At 45.5% G+C, this 13,073-nt stretch overlaps 1 protein-coding gene across 5 annotated transcripts in view; it reads left to right on the top strand.

Annotated features, from left to right (window-relative positions):
* The window catches only part of LOC110984486 (neuropeptide FF receptor 2-like), a 59,716-nt gene that overhangs the window by 41,092 nt on the left and 5,551 nt on the right, over positions 1–13,073 (top strand). For 4 of the 5 annotated variants that reach the window (XM_087129919.1, XM_087129918.1, XM_087129921.1 and 1 more), the window contains 6 exons: positions 2,529–3,624; positions 7,026–7,142; positions 8,677–8,990; positions 11,649–11,744; positions 12,033–12,194; positions 13,043–13,069. In XM_087129919.1, coding sequence (XP_086986045.1) covers positions 3,237–3,624; positions 7,026–7,142; positions 8,677–8,990; positions 11,649–11,744; positions 12,033–12,194; positions 13,043–13,069 — 1,104 coding nt within the window. In that variant the 5' untranslated portion in view covers positions 2,529–3,236. The remainder of the gene's footprint in view (positions 1–2,528; positions 3,625–7,025; positions 7,143–8,676; positions 8,991–11,648; positions 11,745–12,032; positions 12,195–13,042; positions 13,070–13,073) is intronic. The other variant, XM_087129922.1, reaches the window with a different exon arrangement.

Below are 13,073 nucleotides of genomic sequence, written 5' to 3'. Positions count from 1 at the left end.
TATAGATTTCCAAACGAGCCATCGGCCTGTGGATTATATATTTGTTTCACTGTTTGGTATAAATGCTCCGGGAAAATTTCCAAGATAGGTTATTAGGTTGGCATTAAAGTGTAAAATTTCGAGGTTTGTTAATTTGACGTGGTACATCTTTCTATAGTAAGAAGAACGGAACTGAAAATTTGTGGTAAAAGGGTCACATATTAACCAGAAAATATTCCTATAGATATCAGTGATACTGGAGTTTAGTGGCAGGTTTTCTAGGTTATATTTCGACTTCGGAAGTTTGAGTTTTAATGCCTACACTATACTCGTGTCAACAGCATTGCAAAAAGAAACGTAGTTTTGAAAGCGTGCCGGAATACACATTAATATACAACAGAAGACGGTAATTTTCTTGGCTTTAGACGGCCTTGTAAGTTTGTTATTTTGTTACGTTGACTGACGCTAAAAATATTTTGACTGCTCTACAGAGTTTAATCTCAGTGAAATTTGAAGACTTTAATGGTTTTTAGGGCAGTGGAAATAGTTCCTTATATACTTCTATTTCTTCGGCAAGGGATTTCGTACAACTAAAGTATGAAAAACTTAATTCTCAACCTTTTGATGTAGTTACTGTTGGAACAACTCATCCTGTAAAGCGTTCATGTATGCAATTAATTTACAGCCCTTGAAATTATTCTTAATGTCCCAATTGACGTTATTTTCAATCTTTGCTCTGCTATTCCACAGGTATTTTGGAGCCTTTTCGGTTTTAAAGCTGATGCGAATTTCCATATTCATGAGCAAAACTGTGATGTCATCCCAGGGACGGTTGCATTGATTTGTGGACAAAAAACTGCTGGAATTGTTCACATTTGTGTTGTAATAAATTTCCTTTTTCTTGGTGATCCATTGTCATGTAAATTAACGCAAAAGAGCATGGTTTTCTAAGGAAAGATTTTAAAGGACAGCATTTGGAATCAGAATTTGATGAGAAGTACATGTCAACTGAGCAGTGTCTTCCCTGATTGGTATTACAGTGACAGTGTCCTCACTTGTTCAGAAAAGCTTGGTCGTAAATGTTTGAAAATAGCGAACTTTCAATACACTTGACACCCAAAGGATTTCAAACGTACTTTTCATACGTTGACACAAATTGATGCACAAAAATGGCGTCTGAGAGAAATTTTTCGCACGGACCCGTTTTTACGCCATTCCTTTAAAAAAGAGATGGCAAATAGAAATATAACACGCATGGTTATTCACTAATTTTTTCCACTTCTGTGACCCATTTTCCACACACTTTGACTGCCGAAGGTTGACTGCAGTTGTTCCCCACAACGTGACTTGCTTGGACGAGTTGGCGGATGCCGGAGTACGCACCGTGGCCATCGGTCCATCCGACCGAGAAGCCTACCACGGCTCGATAAAATCTAGCGCAGGAAAGCGACGGTCATCTCCTGCTTTCCAGCAGGATGTTAATTTGCCGGTTCTCTTCGAATTACCTCTTGTCTGCTGTCGTCTCGGCCAGTCTGGCGTTTATTTTGTTATAATGATCAATAAATGTGCCAGGGAGGTCCTAGAGCTTCGCGCCTGAATGCGCGCCGAGTGGCCCCGTGGCGCTTACCACTCCGTGTGCTTCGCTCCTGGCCTCAAAATTGGGGCTTTTATCAAAACTAGATTATCCGAGGAACATCTTAACTGCCAAATGAACGAACACATCGCTGTCTTTTGCTCAGGAATGCCCTTGATGCTGACCAGTAACGCGCTGGGGACAGTGGCTGTCTGGTCTCGGTCTAGATCAGGTAAACAGATATCCACTATTCCCTAGAAACAAGAGTCTTGTCCAGACAATTTGATTGGACTCCATAGTATGCACGTTCGCATGTTATCGCACCCTGACAGCGCCCGAGATCACTGGAACTTTGTTTGATGGTTCCCTGACGTGTACTTTAATTAATTGGAGTCCTTTGGCCTATCAAATTGCGCCACCAATTGTCCGTTGAGCAATGCTGGTTTGGGGCTTTCAAGGCTGATGGGCGCACAGACAAGAGTCTGGAATTGAATAATGTCAATTTGATCTCGGCAGAAGACACGCGAGGCAAGTTGTGGTGGAACATCGTGCAATCCAACTGACGGTGCAAAGCCATAATACGAACCGAGAGCAGTTTGGTTCGGGAATCAACAAGACACGTATGAAGTTTCACTCGCCCAACAATATTGTGTGCTATTTTTGACACTTGACATTTACTGTTCCAGTTTTTCTCTTCATTTACTTACGCACTATCATCATCAGTATGATTTGTTTGGTATTAATTTCTAATTGCAAAATGTTCAGCATCATTTCACGTTGAAAATTATTCAATTTACAGCGCTAAATGTCCCCCCCCCGAACCTGATTCGTCAAACCTGAACATTGCACGCATTCCCAGATCAGGCACACTTCACCGTGGACTGTACCCTACCGCCTGCCGTATTCATTATTGCTTCACTGTGTCCAAGCCTAAAATCTCTCACCTTCTTCTTTCGTTTCTTTCCCTGTTTTGCAGACGTTGCGAGTCAACCAGAGAGAAGAATTCATCGCAGTACGCAGCGGTGCACTTGATCTGCGACGCTGACGTCACCGTCGCGTGCCCAATCACCCTCAACACAGGCTGACGGAGGCCGCTGACACGGCGCCTCAGTAGAATCGCTTTCAAACGCGGCTTGCCTTGACCAAGACAACACGGCGGGAAACTGAAGTTTTGCATTGTAGCGGATTGGGACGCCCAGAGAGCCAATCGGTATCGACGACAGCACGTAGCCAATGCCCCTCTGCCTCCGTAAAGGGCCCGCCTGATAACCTCTGGACCAAGTCCTGCATTTCCTTAAGTCTGAACTACCCGGCTGAAGTTTGCCGTGTGGCCCACAGACGAGAGTTTGTCCCGAGGAGCATGAATTCTGTGGCTGATTTCAAGTCCGACGAATGGTCGCTCCTGCTGTTGATTAAGGACGCTGCGGCGAACTAAAAGTACCACCATGCTCCAAAAATTGTGTATGGATTAAAAAATGTCCTTCGCATCGATGCTGAGGAAAGGTGTCCAGGTCACTTAACAGCAAACTACTCGGCACTTGAAGCATTATGACAAGGTGAGCCATTCGGAACAGGCTTTTGCAAGACCGAACTCGGGTCAATCGTCGATAAAAAAAAAAACAGTCCAGTGTAGAACTAATCTGCAGGTTTAAAAGCGAGCTGTGGACATTTTGATCAATATATAATGGAGGTGAATTCAAGTCGTCCGGAGTACGCCATTCTTCGCGATGGCGGTTATCCCAACTCGACGGACTACGAGTCCAATAACTACACGGCAACGGCCGCCCCATACCGCACCTTCAACTACCCCTACATCCCTCCCGCTGTCCTGGCGGCCAAGGTGGTGTCCATCGCCTTGATCGTCTTTATCACCGTGGTGGGCAACAGCATCGTGATCGCCATCATCCTGTCCAACAAGCACATGCGGACCACCACCTACTTCTACCTGATGAACCTGGCGGTGGCCGATATCACCATCGCGATGATCTCGGAGTGGACGTGGCTGGCCAACCACCTGATGGATCGGTGGGTCTTCGGGGATGTCATGTGCAAGGCCTCTTTTCTCCTGCAAGGTGAGTGCGAGGAGGTTTCGTGCCCTTTTGCTCACAGCCTAGGGCGGATTCCACCCCCTAGAACTAAGCTAATTAAGTCGATGTTTGATTTCTTAAAACTTAAGGTGCATGTGGAGACATTCTTTATCAGTACCAGTGGGGAGTTTTGACTCAATCTGACGTATGGTTTTGTTGCTGCGGTCATTCGAAGTTGAAGGCCAGACGCGTGCCAGCCCACGGGCATTGAACACGGCAGTAAAAAAATTATATATTTTCGGCTGAAGTGTCTCGGAAATAAGGGTGCTGGGCGAGAATGGTACGTCCGATTTTCACACAATCAAAATGACGGCTAAGAGTTACTCCAAACTGCGCACTGTGGTGATACCGGAAAATGTCGAGGGCCAGGGGTGGATTCTAATCCTGGTTCTTTTAGGGTGACTTGCAGTGTGGGAAACATTACTTTGCTTGGTTGACATCGACACTGAATGTCACTGCGAAATGTGGGATTTTCCGGCCACTGAATAGCCCAGTAGCCCCTTACTTCTCAAAAAGCCGGGCTGGGTTGGACCATCTCGCAGCCGGCCGGGAGGGGGTGGTGGGATGGCAGATAACTTCAGGAACTCGGCTTTCAGGTGTCTTATCGCCTAGAAACTTGACTTGAGTGTAAAGAGACGCTCATCATCAATACGACTTTAACTCAATTTTAACTCAGATTTTAATTCAATATGACGCACGGATTTCATGTCAGGGTCAGGGTCATGCGATCAAACGTGTCGGCCCGCGTGCACTAAGCACGCAGTGATAAAAAGTGTAGATTTTTGGCAGACGGGTCAAATACCGGAAAATTGCCCGATGCGAAAGAACAAAATTGGTGTCAAAATGACAGCAAAATGTTATTGAGAGAACTCTAAAGGCTCTGCACGTTAAAAAAGAATCCACTGCAACGATAATGGAGAAAATGTTGAGGGAAGCAGGCGGACTCCGCCTTGGCTCTTGCAGGGTGAAGTTCCACACTCTAAAAACACCTGGGTCAGACTGACCCGGAATCTTGGTCCCATGCGGCCTGACCCCTTTCCGGGTCAAATTATGATCTGTTTTGGGTCATATCAGTCTGACCCACGTGTTTTTAGAGTGTATCCTCTCAGTTTAAGGGTGAACGCCACTCACTTGGAATTCATTTTTTCCTAGTATTTGGCTGCTTGGGAAAGTTGGATTCATATCACATATACTCTGTTGTCATCAGGGAAACATATGTGATTTATAAGTGTGACGTCACTTCAGTTCAAACCACGCCCACTGTACATAGCGCCACATGGAACCATTGAACCAGGAGGTAACGCGCAACTTGAGTGCTCATCCAATGGGAGCTTGCGTGCCGTTTATAACGAAGTCACTTACGTAGCGGATAGAGTTCAAGAAAGTGGAAGCGAGGTAGACTTAAATCCTTCTCAGCAATCACTCTTTGAGATGAAATTGTCATATTGAAGAGAAGGGGGAGGGGTTCATAAAAGAAAATTTAAAATTAAAAGAGAATTTAAGCTCATCAGAATTTATAGCACAAACTTTTCGATCGGGATGACACTTGCGCTTCCATCGCACATTTTCTTGTCAGCATAATTTATGCGTGTGCCGGAGAGCAGCGAACATTATCTCTTCTACTCCTATGTCACAGCCAACACCCAAAGTTACGCTCAGGTTTCGCTGTAGATTCCAAGCCTGAGCTATATAGAGACTTACTTAAAGAGGTTGGAAGATGCTATTGTGTCCTCGGTCGGAAACCTCGAGCATGGCCGATGCTTCCCTTTAGGTTAAAAAGAATAAAAGTATTACTTCAAACGTGGCACTGTGCCTCCTCGCAATGATATAAGATTATCCTTGAAAACATCTGAGGAATCTCGCCAGCCTATGGAAGCGCCCACAAGACTCTGGGCTCGACAAGACCTCAGCCACACCGAGCCAGGTTGCGATAGCGATTCCCCCTGAGACAACATATGTCCTTTTGTCTTCGATGTTTCTTCGTGTAATCGCAGAATGAAGGATATAAGAAATCCTCGTCCAAAGCTTCAGGAGATCACCCTGCCAGGTTGATCAAACATTAGCTCGTAATAAGAATCGGCCTCGTTCACCGTAATCAATAGCCTCAGTGCTTAAAACCTCGTAAATATTTGTCGTGAGGGGAAGGGCGGCTGGCGATCCGAGAAAATACAGCCCGCCCGGCCAGCAGGCGTGCAATGGTCGACCCGGGGGGTCCAAAGCGGCTGGTGCGCAGCCGTTGTACTAGTGCCCGAACTGAGTGACGTATATTGGGTGTCTGGACTTGTAAGCGAAGAACTAATTGAAAGCTTAACAGAGAGAAATCTGGGCCACGGTTGAATGGCCTAACGCCTCGAAGTTTTTACAAACTCCGGTCGCTCAGTCTTAAATTGATGCTGGTGAGCCAGGAAAGATGGATCATTTGACAAAGTTCCCTGGAACGATTTCAAGGTACACAATCGTCATTTTGAATACGGGCGATTCACAATAGTGCGCTTCCAAGAGTTTGGTCCGCGTTGACCAATCAAAGAGCGCGAAATCTGTCGACCCAATAGCGCGTTTGGGAAGGGTCGACAGATTTTTTGCACTGTGATTGGTCAACGCGTTCCAAACTCTTGGGGGGCACTATTGTGAATCGCCCGTATTGTGCACGAATAAGGTGTCGAAGAGCCAATGTAAATCCTCAAAATGAAGAGACCAAGGTATGGAAACAGTATGGGTTTTCAACTAAACCTCGGGTCACGTCTGATGGGCCTGCATCTCCGAAATCGACATCAGGGTCGATCAATTGATGAAACTCGAGAAATCATACTTCGTGACCTTGAAACCTTTCTTACGGTCGGCTGCCAATTCGCAACTTTTCGAATCAGTTAAAAATCTCACAAGTTTTCTGGAAAATGCAAAGCAATGATCTGGGCAGATCGATTGCTGATCGATCTACCATTCAAAGCAATGTAACCAAACCGAAGCTGGAAGGTAAAGACTGTTCCCTTTTATCAATATGTGAAGTTGTATGAATATTGCCATTGGGTCTGCAAGGAACAAGACCAACATAGCAGCATCACGATACAGGTCTTGGAGCTCCGCCCGAAGTACCATGTTCAAACCACTGGTAAGCGGTAGAACTGTGCCTTTCATGTTGATGTGAAGCCGTACAGTATTAAAGTACCGGTCCTTACAATTTTTAAACGTCCCAAAATTGAATGTTCAAAGAGAGGCTTTGGTTGTTGGCGTGGGTGTAAGAATTTTACGGCACACAGTCGCGTTTACGTAGGCCCTCAAACTTTCTGTATATGCCCTGGTGCAATGTCTACTGTGCCTATCGGAAGATCCAACCTTTGTCTTTACCGATGACTGGCATTTGACTGTTTTATTTACTTCGTGTGCAGGTGTGTCGATCCAAGTCAGTATCCTGACATTGACGGTCGTGGCTGGTGACCGATACTTCGCCATCTTGCATCCGTTGAGGTCTCGAGTGATCAAGAGAAACGCTGGAATTATCATCGGTACTCTCTAAATCGGAAAGATTGAAATTAGGGACAAGACGCTTTAGAGTGAAAAATCACTCTGGCTTTAGACTGAAAATGGCTGAAAATAGCCCCTTCCGGTGGAAGCTCGAGTGAAATTTCAATCTTCTGGAGGGAAGAAATTTCACTCCAATTTGTCTGGTCCTTAATATCAATCGGAGGGATTGAATTTTCACTCGAATAGAGTGAATTTTCTCTCTTTGGAATTTAGAGAGTAAAAGACATAGTGCATTTCCGTAAAGCATTTTGACAGCGAAATGAGTAAGCGAAGATAACTTTAGTTTACAGATAAAGGTACTTTTGTGTGTAATAACTCCCCAATTGATACCTCAGAGAAAACATTCCCATAGACTTCTGCATGGTACTCTCTGACAAAAGGGTGAAAAACTCACTCACCATAAGAGTGAAAAAACATTCTGAAAGAGTGAAAATTACTCCAAAGAGCCGTATAATGGGCAACTTTTTTCGAGTTTGCCTTTAATATGTCTCTTTGAAGGCGCTTATAAAGTCCTCTCATTTTAAGTGGTAAGAAGGGACTCACTCTTCTGGTGGGTTATTTTTTCACTGTTTTGCATTTAGAGAATGCAAACTCCAAGACCTTGAACTGCACTAAAAAGACAAACCTACCACCCCCGAAAAAGCTTTGAAACTAAGTCTCCCTGTGACCCTGAATTATCAATTTGTCCGAGAAGAACGAAACAATTTGGTCCCAAATGGAGTACCAAAATGTTAGAGAGACCTTTGAATGTCCCTAGTTGTCGAACGTCTCCCTACAAAGGTTTATTTTAGTCGCCGTAGGACATTAAGTTTAGTGTATAGCTTGTGGTATTAAACAGGTAATGGGCTACGAGCCGGACCAAGAGACGGCGCAGTTTTCCTAGCAACGGAGCCTCCTTTGGTAATAACTGCGCATCGGTAGTTCACAAACGACTATGAAAACCAAGCGTTGCGGTCGCATTGCTACCAACAAAATGGCTCTTTTCAACCAATAACGGGTTGCTTCTGCTCTGGTCGAATTGTGTATACCACTCTTGCGTAACGTTAACTTATTCTTGAAATAGCGGACTTTGAAGGAAATTTCGTTTAATTTGGTACATCAGTAAAAATCTGTAGACATTTGGAAACTTTCCATTTGGAAATCTCTGAAGGCTCATTTTTGGGAAGTTAAACGTTGATGTCTTCGACATTAAGATGTCCCCGTATGCATCTGGTTAGGCTGAATCATTTTTAAATATTTATTTATGTAAATATATGTTCATCCAGCAGCGCATTTAGCACCAATAACAGGATGAAGGAACAAGGTAAGAAGACAATGAAAAAATGTTCAGTTTTAAGGGTGCCAGAAAAAAACTGGAAAAATATTCCGGGAAAACCCATAGAACCAGGCAGGGACTGGAAAACCTAATCCACACGCTGACCTAGGTGGGATTCAAACCCGGGTCGCAGAGGTGAAAGGCGAGGAAAGAACCACCGACCTGACTCTAATTGGAGTGTACGGACTTCTTTCCACCAGGCGCTGTATGGCTGATCGCTTTCCTGATCAACATCCCCATGCTTCTCAACGTGAAGCACGCCACCCACACGTGGGACGACGGCCTGGATATGGCCTGGTGCATCGAGTACTGGGAAGGGGACGACATGGACTACCAGAAGCTCTTGCGGGCCGTCTACACCACGTTGCTTTTCGTGGCCGTCTACCTGCTGCCACTCTTCCTCATGTCGGTGACCTACACGCGGATCGGCTGCACGCTCAAGTCGCGCAGCACGCACGGGCCCGGCGTGAAAGTGGAGGCCACGGTGTCGACCCAGGAGCGTTCCAAACGGAAGGTGCGTGGCCGCGACCTTTTTATGTGTAGAGCTGTAACGAGAGAGAGAGAGAGAGCGAGAGAGCGAGTGCATACAGCTTGTGTGTGCTAATTGTGCATGTGCACTGACTTATAATCCACCACGTTGATTCTAACAATTAAGACACTCATGTTACGGCCAGATAATAGCGCTCAGACCTTTGCCCCAATTAGCCATGGGCGTGCGAGTGATTGCAGGCCGTAGCCACTAAATCAGAGGGGGTCGAACCTCGACCCCATGGGCTGCGTGCGCGTTCCTTCACTAGTCCATGGTGGTGTACTGACTGACTGCTCAGGGTGAATATACACATCGACTACAGTCCTAATTAAAAAAAATTAAATTTAACAATAGCAGGGGTTAAGCTCGCATAAGGCATGGTGGGAACCAAACGTGGAGCGGCAAGATCGTACCCATGGGAACGAGGTAAGAGGAGGCCTAACTATGGGACCAGTTTGTTTCACGCGGATCCGGATCGCGATCAGTGATCTGTCGTTGGTTCACTGACACCAGAACCCCCTCTAATGGATAGCGCGAGCCAGTTCTGGGATCAGTGGTCGCGATCCACATACTCATCCGCAGAGGCGACGGTCATAATATACCGTCGTGGCACCACACACTTAATGTGCGCGTGGCACATCACGTACATGTTCTTGAACTTAAGGCGCATGTGCATTGTTTGTAAGGCGCACCAAACAACGGGACGAAGAGGCATATTTTTATTCGTGCGTCCGAAGTACATGTAGGCCTCGTTGGCTGTGGCTTACAAAGTAATTCGGACACTGCTTAAGTGGTGTGTTACCGTGGAGGTAATTACTTCTAGTTCTAGTCGTCGGATTTTGCATCTGTGAGAGCGGGTATCGAACAGATGTTGTCAGTTTGCCACAACAATCATCAATGACACACATTCACATGCCATAACGAAAGAAATCCTTTGCCGATCCTTTTCTCAAAATACACGTAGTTCATCCTGTAATTCTCCCACCCTTGTTTGTACAATTATTACACCTGCTCAGCAGTAGTTGAGCTGCCCTATATCCATCTACTCGTTCTTGATGAAATGTTAGTCTGATCAGAGGAATGTTTAGGCTCATCAGATGAACAGAAGTCACATGATGCCCATGCAGGTATTCGATTAAGCATTTCGAAAAGCAGAGCTTCGTCAGAGAGATTTGGAAGTTTTGACGTCGGACTTTGAGACGCATGGTGGCGACAAACATGCCAGTCCTTTTTACCAGTCTGTTCTGAGTATGGGCGCGTTGTTCTGAGCAGGCGGACATAAACTTTGTTCCCATGGGCACGATCTTGCCTCCTACTATGGGTGCGTTCGATTAGCTTACACGTGTAAGTCAATCTTACACGAGAGCGTTCGTTTAGCCATCACGTGATGTTCGTGCCTGCCCAGGTGTCAGCCACCACTACCCCAGCTGGCGAGCGGGCCTCTGGAGGCTGCCTGAGTGTAATGACGTCACCGATGGACTGTTCGAGCATGGAAGTACATGATGGAACGAGGCGGGGACTTGACCTTTTTTCCCAGAATGCCTTGGAAAACACACTGCAGCGTTCGATAAGCCTCATTTTGAGGCTTCCCTTGAGTGTAACACTGGTGTGTTCAGGGAAGCTATTCGAATGCACCCAATGTTGAATATTTAAATTAGGACTTTAGTCAGCGTGTTTACGAGTGACGCATATGAACACGTGCGTGATGTGCAAGAGAATACGTGGGCGCGAGCGCACAGCTTTTGAAATACGCGCGCGACTGACTTTACGCTTAGAGAAATACCAAAGGCCTACGTAGCACCGTGATCAGAATATAGAAAAAAATAGAATATATAATCAATGCTCTAAATTATGTAATTCAGGACACTGATTATATATAACATGTTTGACTTTATTTTTATATACATTAATATTCATCCTGAATAGCCAGCGTCATTTTCGTATTTTTCACGATCCAAAGGGGCTAGTGCAGGAACACCCACGCAACTCGTCCGGTTCGCAAGTGTGACTCACTTGAGTTTAAAAAACTCCCACTGCACATGCACTGCACATAGAGTTACATGCATTGATAGCCGTTTACATGGAACCGGAAGTTGACGCGCAACTTCAGCGATCGTCCCTTGGAAATCTGCAAATCGTGGCGCGTCCGCCTTTGGGCGGACATAGTAGAGATCACAAAAAGCTTATATCCGCCCCAAGCTGAAGTGCACCCCCAAACGGCGAAAGATAGACAGGCGATTACAAGCGGGTTCTTGCACGCGTTCTGCGTGTACGCAAAGATCATACATTGCGGAATAAATTATTTACGCATACCCAGCGTGCTTTGCGTCAGACACGCATATATACTTGCGCGCCTCATTGCACGTCTGTATGGTTAGTACCCCCAAAAAACACGTTCCACTCGGAGCGGATAGTATGGTGAAGAGCAAAGATAGTATAGCGCCGCGCAGCTAGCTGTCTTTGGTGAAGAAGGACCACGACCGGTATGTCTGCTGCCACCAGCGTCTAAAAGTCTCCCATTGAAAAATGTCTCCATCCGTCGTGCCACCACGAAGTATACGTAGGTTTGACGACTTGGTGCAAGATTGATCAAACGAGGAGTCTGTAACACTGGCTTTTGTGTGTGAATAATTTAAATTGCAGGTCATTAAAATGCTGGCGGTGGTTGTGAGCATATTTGCAGTGTGTTGGCTGCCCTACCACATCCTTAATCTCGTCCAGGATTGGTCTGCTAACGTTGTAAGTTGCAAATTACGTGATCACAATGTAAGCCAATCAGAGTCACGAGTTGTCTTTCTCTAATACCAGGCGTGATAAAGGGCTTTTGTCTCAGACAAAAAAAAAAGAAAAACGGATTTGTTTGCGCGTAAGATACATTTTTTAATTAAACAAAAAAATAAAGAAGTAGCGACGTAAACAACGTCTTCATATTTGCATTTTATTAAAAAGAAGAGAACTCATAAACAAAACCATAAACAACAACACCTTTCACAACCAACTAACTCCAGATGCATATCATCATTTTAGGAGGCACAAAACATCCCCAAGGACCTGTGGTTCATCTGTACCTGGTTAGGCTACGCCAACAGCGCCATGAACCCCTTCGTCTACTGCGGCTTCAACGAGAACTTTCGGCGGGGGTTCGTGGACGCCTTCACGGGGCGGTGGTGTGCCGGCAAGAAGCGGCAGGTAAGACGGGCACCCCCTTCAAACCGCCTCCAAGGAACCAAACACTCGGTTGATAAGCGGTTAGGCTTTGCTTGCCTCGTTTGCGTATGTTTCTCAAAAATTTTCAGAGGACGGTTTGATTTGCTGAAAAATTGCGATACTAGGCCCTAATGACGAAGGAGAACAGGGAAGCGGCAAAGTGGGTCTGATAAGGACAGTTAAAGTTCCCAGAAATCCAGAACGAGGAGAGGAAGATTTTGAGACTTCCTCGACGACGGCCGGAGCAAGGCTGCTCGAAACGTCGAGTCACCACCTCCGGTTCTCATCAAAACCACTTATTCCATTTGCCTGATATATTAGCAAATTTGATACTTTGGTCAGGAAGCCCTACCAAAGTGAAATTGGGGGAAACCTTGTGGAGATTGGTATATATAGCTGGACTTCATTAACCATAGACAAATTTATTTAAGTTGTCAACTACACGTATCCAATGACGTCCAGTATTCTTCAACTAAAAGTAATGACAAACTGCGACAAAACCTGAAACAAAAATCAAGGAAAATAAAAAAAAGTTTAACCACTGACAAACTTTGGTACAGTTCCACATTAACAGACGTTGACCGACCAACTGAGCTATCAAGCGACAAACCAACTCAACAACGATCAAAACGAAGTCGGGCGTCATTTCAGTGAGCTCATTATAATGTTGGTCCGGAACTTGCATCCCTCAGAAGCTGGGAAAGGGCCATTTGTAACTATGACCGAAGTTATTGTTGCCTTTGTCCAGGAAGACGAGGCTCCCAATCGCCCCTTTAGTACAGGCTGTAGTTATTAAGCTATGCTCGTTCAAATGTCTCCTTGTGTTGTAGATGGTGAAGTGCGGAAAAATGGCTACGGTGA

This window comes from Acanthaster planci, linkage group LG19, assembly GCF_054643075.1.
Source record: "Acanthaster planci isolate LZ-2023a linkage group LG19, COTS_SCS, whole genome shotgun sequence".
Lineage (NCBI taxonomy): Eukaryota > Metazoa > Echinodermata > Asteroidea > Valvatida > Acanthasteridae > Acanthaster > Acanthaster planci.
Note: the sequence above shows the minus strand (reverse complement) of the source record. Positions and strands in the feature narration are given on the sequence as shown.